Source organism: Linepithema humile, chromosome 4, assembly GCF_040581485.1.
Source record: "Linepithema humile isolate Giens D197 chromosome 4, Lhum_UNIL_v1.0, whole genome shotgun sequence".
NCBI classification, from domain to species: domain Eukaryota; kingdom Metazoa; phylum Arthropoda; class Insecta; order Hymenoptera; family Formicidae; genus Linepithema; species Linepithema humile.
The window spans coordinates 14,594,181-14,612,001 of record NC_090131.1 but is presented as its reverse complement, the minus strand read 5'-3'; the positions used below and the strand labels follow the sequence as shown (position 1 = coordinate 14,612,001).

The following is a 17,821-nucleotide window of genomic DNA, read 5'->3' as shown; positions in this document are numbered from 1 at the left end:
AAACTGCAAAATTCCTACTGCATATATTACATAATATTTCGGTTTCGGAAAATGATCTTCCGAGTTAATTAAACGTTAAAAAAAATATTTTTAGATTAATTCTTTGGAAAAATACTATTTAAAGAGATCAATGATGTATTTTATCAAGAATAGTGTCTTATATGTGTCTGTCTGAAGAAAATTGTCGACATTTACTTTCTACCTCCATAGTATCTCTTTTCTCGGTTTGCGAAGTAACGCAGTAACGTAAAAACTGTATTGCTACGGAGTTCCACATCTGGAAATATATTTTACCCTCTTGCACCTGGAAACGAACTACTCAGTTTGAAATTCCTGAACAGAGAAATATATAGACTTTCGTAAAATCGTTCACCATACGACGAAGAAAGTATATTTTATTAAAAAATCAAGGTAGCAGATTTAAAGATTTTCAATATTTTGGTATTCTGGATGTCAAATTTTTTTACGCATAAAGAAGTATTGCAATTGCTGTATTTTATAAATCATTTCTATAAATCATTTTTTGGATTTCAAATTAGATGAATTTACCTCAAAATTTAACAAGTTTTAAAAATTTTCACATATTTTAACTAATTTTTAAGAATTAAGAATTTTGCTATCTTTATCATACAAATAAAAACAACTTGGCAATCGGACAAAGAATATTATAATATTATAAACATTGCTAAAAGTTAACATTTCGCAGATTATAATGGCATAAACGCGCGGGAGTGTTCAGACGTATGTGGGTATGTGCACTTGCATTGACGCGGAAAATGCGAAACACGGGTCTCCGGAAAGCATCGACTGTGAATACAATTATATCGGGAAAAGAACGACGAACTATTTACCGAATGTCATGCGGCGTAACAAAGGGTCCTGGATACAAGAACGCAGCCGAACAATTTTAATATTTTAGCGAGCTCTCGTGGAAGACGGACGGCGTTGTTTAATTATCCTGATTACAATGCCGCTTCGCGATCCGCTGATTGCGCGGAGGTAAGAGACCGTCGGGGTCGTTTAAGGAACTCGGCCCTTTGATCCTTACGTCGAAGTTCTTAATTATTTTTCCGCTATTTCTTTCGGGAGGTCGCGCGAACAAACGGCGTCTCGCCGCGCAGACGATTTGCCTGATCATTTTGCGATCCGTCGAGCGCGCTATCCTGTCGCAATTACGCAAGCGTTGGTTTTGAGAAATTCTTTGCTCACGCGTTGGCGGACCATGCATTTCGCATCGCCGTGTCCCGATATCAATACGCACTGACACGTACATGTCGCAAAGTTTATGCAAAAAATATTTCGCGCGTAGCGAAATCCGGTTTTATTAATGTAGAATAAAAATATACAAAAATGTTTCTTTTGTCTTTACCCTTTTTTGTGTTGCATTAAATTGAATGAGATAAAATAATTCTGCAAAATTGTAAAAATTGTAAAAGTATATTACGTAAAATTGAAAGCTTTTTAATTCAAAGTTTACTATGAATATGTAATAATGGAATGACATTTTTCGATAATATACTGTATAATCATAACAGATGACGTTTAACATGCACTCATTTCGCATATTATGTAAAAATAATTTTTGCAAAAAGATTGACGTGTCTCATACCTCGTATATTCCAGAAATATTTAAAACAGAAATAGTTTATCTGTTTTAAAAGCACAATTTACACAAATAGCGGTTTACACAAATCATACTGACACGATAATGTGAAAGAGAGATAAACCGTGTTTTCTGAACGATTATCACATTTTTTTTCTTTTTCGCCATTTGTAATTGCTGGTGTAACGCGCATTAGACGCGTCCTTGTTTTCGTTGATACGTAGATTTCATCTTTCATGTTGAATGCTTCCGCCCCGTTCACGGATTACACGAAGAGAGCGTAATGGGTGCGCGGTACGTTCTGTTTTACAGTGCGGGAGGATGTCCAACCTCGTGAGACACACGTTATCGTGATAAAACTCGCTTGGGTCATCGTGCTCACTTTATGCTCTCGCGATATGGGGTCGGTCCACTTAGAGAAAGAGCACAGAAAAATCATGAGACTACAAGGACTATCTGAAATCTAAGAGACTCTACGCCGTTTCTCCCCGCATTATGGCGAGTCCACGTCCGTCGTTATACATACCGGCGCATTTGTCTTTTCTGAACCAGTTGCGCCGGCCAATGTACGGTTGTCAGGAAACCTTGGAGGGAGATGCATGCGTTTCCGCTGGATAAAACGATACAAATTGCTGCTTTGGGGCTGCTCGGGTCGCGAGAGCGATATTAGGAGGGACAACGCGCGACGTTTCGCATATCTGGTTTGTTTGAATGTTTATCATTAGTTAATCCGCATGTGTTGTAAAATAATGAGACGCATATACCAATATTAATCTCTGCAGTACCAACTTTTTGCTTATTATATTAATAAAGAGGATGTGAATTTTGTATGAGCTGCTTTAACATTACAACACACTTGTTCTTTATTTAGTATTTCATTTAAAAATCAGACCGAGTATTTAAATATATTCAGAATATGTTCACATGAAGTAGAATAACAGTCTTGAGCGATTGTAATATTTGCATATTACAAATAAAAAAAAAAAACAAGTTTGTCTATATGATTGCGGGCATTGACAGTGGATGGAAGTATTTCCGAACGTTTGTCGCTGCTCGCATATTTATGCGGGGCAAAAGTTGACGTCCACGCGAATTGGTTGCATACGTATAATGCAACCGAAGTATCTGATGAATGTAGTATGCATTTATGTCTCGTACCTTTTAACGAATGCTACGGATCGACTTTGTCAATTTTATAGTAAGGTAACTATTCATATTTTACACGCTGAATATTTATAAGGTAATATATGTAATATCTAAAATTGTTGAACAAATTCTCTCGTTGCGCGCAGCTGAATCTAACGGCTGATCGGCGATATCGAATATACACGAGCGCGAACGCTTATCTAAATTGTAAAAAGGCTACAGGTTATTTCCACGCTTCGTAGAGAGGACGCGTTGCGTTATACGTGGGCGAATATTTATTTTTGCTTGACTAGTTACACCCGCTAACGAACCACCCACACCGTCGGAAATTCTTAAAAGTGTAATATATCCTTCGGGCGAAACGATATTTTACTGCTCTCAGTTACATTACAAGCGTTCGCCACTTAAAATAATGGGAAGCAAGTGACCCCTGCGGTCACAAAATACATCTTGTCGTTTGCCCTAAATAATACGAAAACACATCTTACAATTAGATTACTATCTTTTTAATTTCAATGGCTGACCCGTATGCGAGAGATTTCGGACAATTTTATACATTTTAGTATACAATAAATGGTTAAAATACCATAATAATATATTTGCAGTCAGAAATAATGTATTTATTATAAATATTTACATATTTTATAACGCACATTGGATTTGCAAAGCATTTACAATCGTAATTATAATTTATAATTTATTTATTTAAAATTATGAAATAACCAATATGTATTCCTCGAATGTTTCATATTTTCTGTAATTTGAACAGAAAATATATTTATAATCTCCGTGAAATGTTCGCTATTAGTTCGCGCTTCACACTTTGAGCACAGAAACAGATTAAGAAGTAATTTACCGCCCGAATGACAAATCGATCGATCAATTACTACGCTTAGTGCAAACTCTAAGGAGCTTTTCTTCGCCGTATTTTAGGTCAGTTCGTAGCTCCTTTATACACGACCTCGCACATTTATCTTTGCTGAACTACTTGCGCCGTTCGCAAACGAATTGCGCCGGCTGACAGCCGCGGAAGTAGAACAATAGTTTGGCGCTTCTCCGCCACTTCACTTGTATGCATAACGAGGAATATTTAGCATCGATTCTCTGTTGTGTTAGATGTACGCTAACAGGCCGTCACATGCAGCTGGTAGAGAAATGCTAAAATGCGAATTAGTGACCGGCCGCGTTCCTGCGCCACAAGCAACGATTGTTATTGTTGCTCCGGACTGCGTCTAAGAAACATGACATTCGCTTTGAACGGCACTGGCTAGAAACGGATCAAATGATTTCCTTGTTGAAGACAATGGCCGTTTGTAAAACGGCGACGTCGTGGTTAAGGGCAGTTGACCGTGGAAAGATTATCCAGCTAGAAAATAATTAAAAAGTGGATTTATTAATTTAAATACATTTTATCTATGCGTACCGTTTGTAATAACAAAAGAAATTGTGCCTTTGTTATTTATAACGTTGTTAATGAAAAGTATCTGATTTTACATTACACGATTTGAAGTTATTATATTTGGATAGGAATAAAAATACGACATAATATAGGAAACATTAAGCATTAATCAATGGCTTCGAATAATTGGAACTTGTATAATTGTAACTTTGTTATTTAATTTCTTCTCTGAAAATGGATATTATGAAGAATAGCGAAAACGGTCCACTCTAAAAGGTTTATTTGTGACAATATAATTAAGCTCTTAGCGATAGAATTTGACGCGAATATAATAATTCAATAAATTATTAGGTTTCATCGAAGTCGTACAATATTTATTCCGTTTTAATAGGCTTTCTCGCGGTTATTACGATATGAACCATAAAAAATGCATGCGGAAGTTGCTCTCTCGATAATATTACGACAAATGTCACGTTTTTATTGATTGCCGAGTTCTACGTTCTTAAGACTTCCGGCAACTCTTTCCGACTGCCAGGCAGTTTCTTCGTCCCAACAGTACTTTATTTTCACATACATAAAGTACTTCTTGGTTGATATATCATGGTTGATGCATCGCCACATCACACCGTAAATACTCAGGTATACGAGCGCGATTCTACATCCTGGCGAGCGTTAATATTTGATTTTACTGGGTTGACACGCGGCGCGCTAGCTGAAGAACGACCGGCCGCCACGGAACAAAAAAAGAAATTTCATCTGGCTGCGTGCCAGCCTGATAAATTCAAGCGCGAGCACGGCGACACTACATTAGAATACCGTCTGAATGTTTTAGAAGTTAGCGTGTGTTTGTTGCACTTGCACAACCGCCGCCGCAATAAGTTTCTACGGTAATGCGACCAAAGCTTAAGTTTAAACACTATGTTAATTGCATTGTTTTGGGACAGAGCGCGAAACGACAGCAAGGCAAACGCCATCTGACTTCCGTGCCAAACTATTATGTCGTGAATCAACTGTTCTCGTCTTCAACTTGCTATTATTGTCTCGCAATATATATATATATATATATATATATATATACAGGGACATTTGTGCCGTCTGTTATCCGGCGAAGCAGGATGGTATAAATTACTGTCCAGGTGTTGAGAAACGCATTAATGTGTAAAAGATAATGGTGGCAAGAATCTAATTGTAAGTGGCCTGAATACCAGTTAAACTGTCCAATTGTTTATTCGTGGAGCAGACCGCGCGCCGTTCACATTCCTTTCGCGCCACCCGTCGCGATTATTTGAGAGCGGCGGGCCGGATGGAAAGCCCGTCGATACGTCAAACCGACTGCCGACTGGCGTTTTCGCCTTTTTCTTCCACCACCCTTGCCGATCCAAAGCGGAGACACTAAGGGCGTCGACGCCGCGCCGGTAAACTCAATCAAGAGATTCCATTTGCATTTCTGCGCCGACATGCAGAAGACTATATTTTCTCCCTCGTAACGGCGGCTCTCTTTCTTATCTGACACGATGTTTTTCGCTGCACGAGCCGCCTCTGTCCGCCCGTCACCCAACTCTCCGAAATCCGCTACGAAATTTCCATGGGACGAAGCAGCAGCGGCCCGATCGCAGAAATGAGCAGTCGCTCTAAATGCAATATTCAACTTATCTGGATCTGCGAATTCAGGCGCTGCTGCGAGCGCGCCCGGAATCGGGAACGCGATTTATCGGACGGAGGGACATTTCCCCGAGAAAATAAATCGGCCTGCAGGCGGATATTATTGCCGCAGGGTGTGCGTTATTACGTCAGATCCGTAACTTCATGGCAAAGTTGTGCGACTGAGATATAAACAACCTGAAGTGCATTGCCACACGTAGATCGAAGAGACTTTCATATTGTGTCATATGCTGTGTAAAAGTAAATTATACACCGAAGCAGAAAGAGCTCGTATAAATATAACAACGCAAGCGTCAAATACGTATTAATATCATTGCACAAAAATAATTGAAATTGGAATAAATTTAACCTAATTTCATTCCTTTCTCAATTGCGCATCCCACAATCAATCTCTTATAATCATACTGAAAATTCTTAGATAAATTGCAATGCAAAACTAAAAAGACTTTGCGTTTGGCGAACTATTATCGCGAACCGTCAATATTGCATCTTGATCGATAAATTACCTTGCATCCGCCGAATATTTGACGCGCATATGGTAGACAGCGCGGTATTACATCGCGGCATTTCCTAGCGGTTATACGCGCGAGCAGCAGATGATGCCAGACGCACGCGTACGCAAAGTCTGAATATAATCACTATCCATAAATCATTCTATTCCGAAATCCCCGCGGGAAGAAACGGATCGAGCCTGGCCTTCGGGCGCGCGAGGAAATCGAGAGACGCGCGCGTCGATCCCCCCCTTCGAGTCGTCTCACCTTGTCACGGCACGGCTCTCTTCCTTATCTCCGCCGGAGACATTTCTACGACATTAAGCAGGCGTATCGACACCGCGTGGCGTCGCGTGTGAGATACGACCGGATATCCGGCCGATCCCGCGGCGGTATTCCTTGTGTTCCCCCCTCACCCCCAGTATGCTCCGCGCAGGGGTTCTCGTTCGGGGCGGTTGTCTGCAAACTTTGATTACATCTGCCAGCAGTCTATCCCTCCTCTTCCTCCGCCCTTTTTCGCCCCGTCCTGCCGCAACTCAAATATAGACACGTACCACCAACACCTTATTCTCGGACGTTGTCTACCGAGCCCGTCACCTTCTGCCCCCTTGACTGCCCCCTTCTGTTCCTTCAGATTCTCATCGTCGTCCCTCGTCTCATCAGATTTACCACCGTCGAGGACTCTCCTTCCACCACTGCCTCGCACCGCCTCCTCCCCGGATTCCCCGTCTTCGCGAAAAACCCTTGGAAATGTATTTAGCGGATGTCCCGGCGACGCAAGATGTAATTTCGTTAGCTGCTACGTGAGTCGCCTGACAAAAGTGCAAGATGAAAATTGCGCCTTCCAGGATACTATTGGATTTCCGACGGCTGTCATTATGGCGATCGAATCGAATCAAAGATCGTATACGACCAAGTATACGGCCTGAATCGCAGAAACGCGACAAGCGGTCTCTCTCTCTTTCTCTCTCTCTTTCTCTCCCTCTCTAAAAAATTACTTAATTTATTCTTAAATTTACGTAAGCGCGATGTAAGTCAAATCGTTTTAATTATAAACGTCACTGTGCTCGAAGCAAATTTATAACCCGATGACTTTATTTATTAACTACACACCAAGATATATACGTTACATCAATTTGGAGCAATTATTATTTTACACACACACAGGTAGATGTCTGTTTTATTTATATTCTATCTCGCGGAAATTACGCGAATTAATTCGACTGTCGTTCTTAAGTGACATCTGGCAAACGACCTCCATTGGAAATGTTGTTAAAAGAACTTAACACGGATATTTAGAGAACAAATGCAATGAAATCGGTATATCGCGCAAAGTTTTGTCTCATCGTGATGACGAATGTCACTTCGGGCGGTCGACCCTTTGCACCGCTCCTTTATTCAGTTCGTTGAGCAAAGGTTGCCCCATACAAGACGATCGCCCGAACGATCGCCGTTATTACTTTCCGGGAAGATGCCGCGCTATTTTAATTGAGCGTAACACCAATGACTGCGGCCTTCGCAAAAGGCTACATTAGGGTTCCTGGAAGCGCAAATCTGTCGTATAAACAGCACACGCCAAGTTCCTGTCTTATTCTGCGAGTTGACGGTTAGTTCATGAACCGCGATATTTCGCCATGGAGAATGTCGCTCGGACTTTGAATGATCGTGGCAATAACGAAGAAGAGGCAGCGCGGTTTGAATCTCTCTAGCGTCTGTCTCGCTGCGGAAGCTGAAAAAAAGCAGCTTCTGCTATTACGAGAAATAATTCAGAAGATAAACGACATGAATTAATTCTCATTTTAAAGTGAAAGGCCTTGATATTTTAGTTGAGAGAAAAGAAAGCAGCGGCTAATGATTGAAAGCATTCTACATTGAAAGCGAAAAGTCAGCGAGATTTGGATAAATTTAAAAAATAATTTCACTAAGAGTTTTAATGATCTGTGTTTTTACGTGATATGAAAGTAGAAGGTGGAACATTGTCATCTCTATTCTTCTGCCGTTGACATTGTTTGTTCTTCATAACGACATTTCATCGCGCTCATTCCGCAAAAGAACCATGGGAAGTAGTGACAACGATAACAGGAAAAGTGACATCGTTCGTTAGGTAGCTCCTAAAGCTCTCGTTAGATGCCGGGTAGCCGTCACCATTTTATCCCGTCGAGAATTAATCGAATCGGCGATAAAGTGGATTATGCGTCGAGGTTCGATGGGCCTCGATTCCATAATGCGATTGGCCATGCTCCTCCCGCGGGAGGTATTTTCAGCTCTTCCTTCAAGTATAATGATTCGTAATTAGATATTACCTGTAACGTATTAAGAAGGGCGCTTAATATCTTAATAAAGTTAGCAGGAAGTACTCGTAGTCATTATCTTGGGGTATTATAATTAACTAGCTCGCAACTAACTCGACGGAAGTGATTTTTCTTTTTATACGAAACTTTTTTCTCAAGATATCTCTATGAGAATTTCTTAAATTGGAAAACTGCGATTGTCGCAGTTCAATAATTATTTTTTTAAATAGGTGTGCGTTTATTCGCAAAGTTCTACATAAATGCAAAAAGTAGTATACGACGAGAAATATCTATTAAGTAAAATAAAGTGAATACATACGATTCTCCGAACATTGAGTTTATTTGCGATCTAAAAAAATCAATAAAATAACAAATAAGAAAAGAATCACGACAGGGTGTTCACAGAAAAATCAAACTCCACACACAAGGCGTGTGTGAATTCCGGAAGTGTGCCTCCATCATTTTGTCGTCGGTGGAGAATTACACGTCAGTGGACGAAAACGAGGGAATAATTTACGCCGGTCGTCGGGCCAGAAAGGAGAAATCCTCGCTGAGAAGAGAAAGCGCTCGTAGGCTGACTTTGTTACTCGCTCTTACCCCGAGCTTTTTGTCGGGTAAAAAGTTTCCTCGGGAAAGGAACCAATTTAATAAGGCCTTAATAACTTCCCTGAGGGAGGCAGACGCTCGGCGTACGGCTGTGTTTGACGGCTACTTCACGGTCTTCTCCTCTTTCGATGTGGAGAGTAAATTCACGCTTTCTCGTAGCGGCGCGGTATAACCCTTTATTGGCAGAATAGCGATACCGCGCACTCATCATTCTCCGCATGAAGGGTGGGCTCGGAACTAGGTTCGTGCTGAATCGATAGAGTTGTGTGTCAAAGAATCTTATACCATGTGAATCGCGCTGTGTTGTGTCGGAGAAACAAAACTTTTAAGTACGGGATATCGACACAATGAATGTGTAATGTAACTGCACATGAAATGACGTGTAGTTGTCGGATTGTTGTACAATTTGTGATATAGTAGTTGTCGCATCAATTTACTTTATCTTATTCCAGAGAAATGATACTTAACCGACTTTATTCTTTTTGTTGCAGAGATCTTCAAGGAAATAATATATCGGTGATATTCAAAACAGACTTCGAGGACATGGCGACGCTTCACGTTTTGTAAGTAATTTTTTGATATTTTTATCTTGACGTTCGAGTTTATTGTCAAGCGGATAATAAGCTATATATATTAATTGCATTACGTTTATTTTCTGCAGTTTTTCTTGCAGTTTTTCTTGCTTAAATCGAAAATTATGTCAAAAGTGTACTTGATCTAACTTTTCTATTACGTCAGTAATAAAAAATAAAATTTTTACGCGTCATTTTGATATCGATATATAAAGTTGAATAAAAAATATAATATAATGTAAGCATTTTCTAAATAGTACGAGAATAATTTCTGCTTATAGATTGCTGTCCAACAATCAAATACATACCATCGAGAGAGGAGCTTTCCAAGATCTAGTGGCAGTAGAGAAGCTGCGCTTAAACAATAATCAAATACGTCACTTGCCCGATCTCCTCTTCAGCAATATGATGAACTTAAAACGCCTGTAAGTACAATCGATCGTATTATCACGCGAGTTGTTATTGTGATCTAAATTCGCGGAAAACGCGCGAGTTCACTTTTATTAACAATCGGTATTTTCTTTCATGCTATATAATTGCAGATAAATAAATATCTGTCGACGTTTGTTACTATTAGGGCTAGGCATTAGTGCGCCGCTAACAGGCTTGACAGACGTTATTGCGCCGGCATTGCTAAATGTGAGATATTTTATCGCCGCCGCGAGATATCGACGAGTGCAAGAACACAGAATTCGTTAAGAGCCGCTAACATATTATACCGCGGGATTTATGCGATCTGTCAGCGGTGTGCGGTACATAACGCTACGCGTAAATGGCGCAGCAACATTGCGAGATACCAGCGGTGTTGCAACCGAGTCTACACCGAGTCATAAAAGTTTGCAATATCGCGGCAACATCCGCACCGGTGTTTCGCGGGAGCGCACGGTTCGCGGATTTCGCGCGGGCGAAATCTCCGGAGAATAATTACACGTGAGATCAGTCCAAATGTCAGGCTTCTCCAACGCCAGAGACACACGCACAAAACGCGCACACGTGTGGCTCTACATATTGCTCTCCGTCTCCGTTTCTCTTTTCCTTCCGTTGTTTCTCTCTTTCTCCCGTCATTGCGTTAAGTGCCAACGACAAGGGTTGTCGCATAAACTCTTCAGACGGCGGCCTACATACCTACCGTATGTACGCGTGTACTGCGAAAAGCAACGCAAGCCGTGACTTGTGAAACCCGCCGCGCGAGACTCCTCGATCGAATGTACGCGCGACTGCATACGCGACTTTTCACCCCGGGGTTTAGCTTCTTAAAGCCGATCGCTCGATATGCAACGTCGACGTCGTCCCGACGCTTGCACTCGCCTCTGCACGCGACGTCCCGAAAGTGTTTCCTATCTTCCGTGACCAACTGAGAACTGCTTTGAGTGCGGGCACGCTATCGTTTGTCGATTGTCTTATTAGCGAGACCTGATTCAGTAACGGTGAAGCGAATCTAGACATTTGTCAGGAGAATTTTAGACATTTGCCAAGTCAAAGATTGATAAAGTCATTTGAGTTGAAAATGATAAAGTCGGTGCTCCGCGTTCTATATGTGTACCTTCGGTAAAACATAATGAATCAAAACTCGTACATCAACGCGTACAAATTAAAAAAAGGCATGGTAAACTTTTGTATCGAATTATTGCGAATGAGTGCCGAGAAATAACTGTTAATTAATTATCCGAAGAATTATTGTTTCTCGATTGATAATCACCCCAACCGGTTTTACTCGTCACAATTTAACCGAGGATACTCCGTACTTCTGGCTACGGCCGCATGATCTCGGAGAGTGATAGCATCGAAAGAACGCAGCCGTTGCAGGTCCGTTCCGCATACACAAATTATGCTCATCCATAAGCTATCCGTCGACTTCTTTCGAGCGACATGATTGGTCCTTTCCATATCCGACATACGATTCGTCTCTTCAGCTAACGAGAGGAGCCACCTCGACGTCACAAGAAATACCGATCCTGTGATTACGCCGTCTTAGCTCTGTTCGTTGCTTTTCCTCTGAACGCGCGCTGTCCGGTAACATTCTTCTCGATCCGGAATCTCAATCAAACGCGGTACGACGCTCGCAGAGAAAAACAAAATAGAGACGGAGACCGGCCTGACGAGCGGCGATATCGCGTCTTTATCGCGATCGAGTGGGCACGAACCATTTCCGTTCGGGAGGTTCCTGGTGTTCTCGGCAGCTGCCAGCCGCGCGCGCAGTCAAAAAGTGCATGAGCCCTCCTCCTCTCGTCGTGGACGACAGGGTGGCGGGATCCGGGGAGAACCGAGGTAGAAAAAGAGAGACAAGAAGAACTGCAACGGAAAGAAAAAGAGAAAGAGAGAGAGAGAGAGAGAGGGAGAGAGCTAAAAAGAAAATAAAAAAAAAGGAGAAGGAGGTGGAGATCGTCCATCTATCATCCTGCAAAGTGGGCAAGATGGACGGGACTCGAAAACTTCCCGTCTCGAGGCTGCACTCCGCTCAGGCATAACGTGCAGTTTTCGACGATAAGGCCGGATCAGCCACCTTACAAAAGGATGTATTATGTTGCGACCTTACGGCGAGATTCTCACGGGCGTTCGGATGCCCGATAATCCTTCATCCGACGCGGATAAACCGGCGTTAAAATCGCAAAGTGGAAGATGCTAATTCGCGCGCTGCGTCGGCCGCTATTCAGAAACTCTCGGAAACTCGTAGTTCCGCGGCAGCTTGCTATCTGCACAGTCCTTCGAAGATATTTCTCTAATTTATAATTAAATCAGGGCTCGCGCAGTACAAGACTGCGTTATCGCTTCTCTTCGTTTTTTTTTTTAACGTTTTTATAAAGTTTCTAAATATTTCTTTTGTCGAAAAAATTAACGAAATAAAAAATAATATCGTATTACACAATTACTTTCATCATTTTCTTCGCATATTGCAATATCTAATTTCGTAAAATTGAAAAGTTTACCACGAACGATATTTATTACTTGCGTAAATCTATTTATCTTTCCAATATGCAATTAAAACGAACGCGATTCAGAAAATCATCGTCAATATAAAAGCCTAAGTCTGATAATTGAGCGATAAGTGGGCATGTAATTAATTAAATCCTCCTTAATGCCGAAAGTAACATGCGCTTAATTATGTGCTCGTCTCGTAAATTCGACGCGAGTCTCGCCGTGGTGTGGGCAGATCTCGTGGTGGACGTAACATATGATTAACCCATCGCGCAAACATAGAAAGGTATGGTGTTTCAGGTGGTAAGAGGATGAAATCTACGTGGTAATAAATGGTTTGACACAATGGAAAGGGGCGCGGACACTACGCTGATTAGTATCACTCCGTCGCGCGACCGCATTGCGGCGCTTGTAACGCGATATACAGAACGGCGACGTGCGAGCTTGTATTTTACGACATGCTGCAACATTTGTCCGTTGTACGCTTAAGCTGATAATAACCAGGACAAACGTTCGGCCGAAGCCGAACGCTCGCGCGGTCGCGCGTATGATTTAGAGGACAAAATTTGAGAACCGGAGGAGGCCGGTTGCTGGGGTTTCGACGTCGACAAATTATAGGCCCGTCATACAAGGAGCCCTGCGCGCAACCTCGGTTTATCGCTCACGAGCGGCTGTAATAATTATCGTAGAGTTGTTATCGTGTATCCTGACGATCGTAATACGCTGCGTTATACAGCCTTCATGGCCCTCGCAGTAAATCCCTCTCACTCTGACATATGGCATTGCATCACGGGATGTAAGATCGTGTTGGATATAAAATTGCGTTAATAATATTATTTTCGTACACGCAGCTTTCTTAAACGCAATTATATCACCGCTAACAGATGCTGCGGACACGCCACATCGTATCTTTATTTTCTGTTGAAAAACATTTACTCTTAGCTACATATTTTACAAATCTCGCAGACACAAATATACGAGTTATAAAATGTCTACTCGAAAGCACGCAAAGTTTTCAAACAACCGTAGTTTTCCGGCTTGAACACCGGCAAGTATGCTAAGCGGAAAATGGCAGGAATTCCGACAGCATCGTTGTAATAGCTATTAAAACCAGTTCGCCGCATACGCGGGAACGTTTTGTTACGAATGCTCCTGCGTAACATTCTAAGCCGTTGCGTCGGAAGAATGCGCGCTCGGCCTGCGAAGATTGCAGTCCCCGGCGTCGTTGTGCGTCGACTTCTCTCTCTCTCTCTCTCAAGTTTCATAATCCTTTGCGAGAACGTGATTATACCACAGTTCGTAGGACGGAAAAGATTGTAAGGAGCGCGCGGGATCGTTCCCATTAAACAGAAGCAGAGGCGATACGCGCGAGATCCGTCGGATCTCGTTTCGTCCCGCCCTTATCGCGGTAACGCAGTTACCAGCGCCGGCTACATTCGGAATTGGACGTGCCGCTCGCGTGAGGCGAGAGGACCACCGAGTCCTTTTGTTAGTTCCGCGCGGGCGCGGCCACGTCGAAATTCGGTAATTGCTTTCTGGATTGGCTCGAGCGAGCTGGGAATTTCCAGATCCCCCGTCTTACGTACCTCGATTCGAAAGCGCATTAAGCGACCGCCCGATATGTGAGTTTTCTCCGCTGATTATTGCTGCACCTCATTATCGCCGCGCATTGTTGCTGAGCTCGCTGAGCTTGTCAGCATTCTGATATAATTTCGTTATGCATCGTGAATCTATTTTAAACATGTTACCCTTGTCAGTATTAAAATTGAGTATTATGTTCAATATTTTATTAAATTTTAACTTTATAATTCTATATTATTCTTTCTTGCATTATTTTTACAAATGCAAATCAATTTGCATTTAATTTTTGCTTCTACTTGTTTCATTTAAAACTATTATCTAATGTAGCGATTTGTTTATTTTTATAATCAATCGCCTGAAATAACGAACGATATTCCGAAAGAGAATAAGCTTCGCTACATTCCCTTTGTCGAATTAGTATGAACACTTCGAAATTCGGAGATTGCTTTTTGCGATTGGATCGAGCGCACTGGGAATTTAATATCCCAAATTTCTGTTATGTCGAAAGTGCTTAATTTCGGCTTTTCCATATTCATGTTTGCCACATTCTTCGTATCTTTTTAAATTAAATGTTATCATAGGATTCCAGCATAAGATCTCCAATATTTATTATCATGTAAAAATGTATTTTGAAATATCTAATGAATATTTTTACCAATAAGTGACAAATAGATGTAGTTTGGTGCGTAGCTTTTGATCAATTCGATAGTTATAAAACCATTTTTAATTCGTTCCATAGTTCCGCGAAGTGCTCCAGAGAGATGAACTTTTATTGCACGGCATGTGACAAACGTTTATTCGATGGCACGATCAAACTCTGCCGGGACAATAATACTTCGCGCCGACCAACTCGAACGCGAATAACGCGAGTTCCCTTTTGTGCGCTCGGTGCAGACGCAGCCGCGCGTCGAAATTCGGTAATTACTTTCTCGATTGGCTCGAGCGAGCTGGGAGTTCAATCTCACAGTCTCGCACTCCCACCTTACGTTCCCCATCGACGTCTTTCTCTCTTTCTCTCCGTTCCTGTTCTCTTCGTTTCGCGTTTTTTGTTGTTCTTCTCTTTCTCTCGGCCGCCACTCCCCTCGCATTCCCTCGCGAACATAATTACAGATTGCGAGTTCCGAGCCAATGGATGGTCAATGGCGTGCCGTACTCCGAGACCTCTTACCTATCATCACAAGCCTCTGGTTAACTCAGACCTCGAGAAGAGGTTTCGAGGCTCTACGATATCCGCGCGCTTTACGAGGAACGCTCTAACTGCACCATTTGTCTAATCCTCGATCTGAGGTGTCTTTCCGTATCAATGGAAAACAATTCAATTACTTGCCAACCCGCCTTCGCTCTTTCACCGCACGCTTCATTGTATCGCACGTATTCACGAGAAGTGGATTAATATCAAGGATTAATGTTACGGATAAATTATAATGATGAATATCGCAATATGAATAAGCACATAGATAAAAGACTAAATCTTTGACATCGTTATCTTAAATGGAACGGACACCCAATGTACATCCGCGCTGTTAAAGTCTTCTCGTTAGTTTCTTGCGGATCTACTTGACTCGTAACTAGCTCCGGCTCGACTGCGAAGTATGCTAAGACATTTACAAAAAGCCGGCTGTCGCGTGAGATTGTGCAATGGTTACTCGTTACGCGGGTAATGATCCCGACCGCGAGAAGTGCTCGCGAGTCTATAACCATTCACGTGACGGTCCTAGTACACGTGTGATCGGTCGCACGCATCAACAGTGACTTTGTGAGGAATAATCGCACGCGCGCATGCGGAGAAAGCACTTGCCGTGGCATTCGATGCTTTTAAATAATTGATCGAATATGTAGGACGAACTCGCGACTACGGTATTAAAGTAGAACGAGGGGGTGTTGCACCGACGACGGCAAACGTGGCCGTCCGCCTTCGAGAATGTAAAGCTCAAGAGAGGTCAATGGACACTCGCGAGTCAATGCGATTCTGGCGAACGTGACGCTGATGGATTTTGGTAGGTTTTAAGTGCATGTTCGAAACAGTGACATGTGCGAGAAATTGGGGCAAGCATTGCTGCGTTCAAGTACGCTTGGAAAATTCGGTTCGATTCGTTTCATAAATTGAGTAATGTGTGTGTGTGTGTGTGTGTGCGTGTGCGTGTGCGTGTGTGTCATCGTCAAAGCCAAAGGATGGGCAATTCTAAGATTCTAAAATGGTTTAGGCAATATCCGAATATTGATATTCTAATTCATGGCCTAGACAATCTTAAATTTACTCGATTTAACTAGGCAATGTAACAGAGATGAGAAGTATTTTTTATCGGTCAAAATAAATGACAATATTCTTGAAAATAATGCTCCCAATTCATGATGACGGTGAAACGATTGAAAACCACAAAATTGTATCCATGAGAGCAAAATTTATGACAAATTTGGAAAATATCAAAAAAGGTTCTAACCAGTTTTTATAGAATCAATTAATAATTTTTAGAAAATTATAAAGGAAGTAAAAAAGACTAAGAAATCATCTAAAAAAACAAGTTTACTGTATCGATGGCTTAAAACAGCGCTCGGAATTAGTTGCACATTTCGGGCCGATTTCCGAGACGACGCCTCCTGTTCCCCCACTACCGCCCGGCCGCTGGAGCCCGAGCCGCCGATAGCTCTGGCTCAGGAGCGTTTTATATTAGAAATAGGCTGGATTGTTTAGGCATCTTTCAGGAAATCGTAACATTTTCTTCATTACATAAATAATGTTTATTTTTATTAATACATAATATATATATTTAATTATTAATGAAAATAAACATTATTTATGTAATAAAGAAAATATTACTATTTTCTGAAAGGTACCTCAACAACCCAGCTTATTTCTTATATAAAACGCTCCTGCGCCAGAGCTATCGGCGGCTCGGCCGCCAGCAGCCGGGCGGTAGTGGGGGAACAGGAGGCGTCGTCTCGGAAATCGGCTCGAAATGTGCAACTAATTCCGAGCGCTGGCTTAAAAGATATAATGTCATTCGTGTTGAAGATTGCAAGAAATTATTCAGCTTGTTAGGGCCGTGCAAAGAGCTTTGGGGCCCTAGTGCAAAGGTAAAGATGGGGCCCTACCTGTTACATTTCGTATTAAAAAAGCTTTAAGGAGTTTAGAAAAATATAACAAAACAGTATAATTAAAATTATATTTATTTATAAACGTGTACATTTAGAAAAAAGTAGAATTTAATCAAATTGTACAAAACATAAACAGTTCTGTAAAATGTAAATATATAGAACATGTATAAATTTATAATTTATAAACATAAATGAATATCATTTGGATGTGCAAATTAAATTGGATAGAGATTAATTTAGATAGAAACAATAAAAAATAGATATATTTAAGTGAAACTTCAGGGTCCCTTAGCACTGGGGGCCCTGGTGCGGTGCATGCTGTGCACCCCCTTCCCCCCACCCGCCCTCCTCTTTGCACGGCCCTGCAGCTTGTCTCTGAAGAATCAACAGAAATGAAATATTACATAACTAAAGAAGAACTTTTTGACACCATTCCTAGTGCTCAATGTGGTTACGGA

General features: G+C 41.6%; 1 protein-coding gene across 3 annotated transcripts in view; it reads left to right on the top strand.

The window, feature by feature from the left end:
* Positions 1–17,821, top strand: part of sli (slit guidance ligand) — a 317,304-nt gene that overhangs the window by 274,110 nt on the left and 25,373 nt on the right. For all 3 annotated transcript variants that reach the window (XM_012364004.2, XM_012364005.2, XM_012364006.2), the window contains exons 2-3: positions 9,690–9,761; positions 10,052–10,195. In XM_012364004.2, the coding sequence (XP_012219427.2) occupies positions 9,690–9,761; positions 10,052–10,195 (216 nt within the window). The remainder of the gene's footprint in view (positions 1–9,689; positions 9,762–10,051; positions 10,196–17,821) is intronic.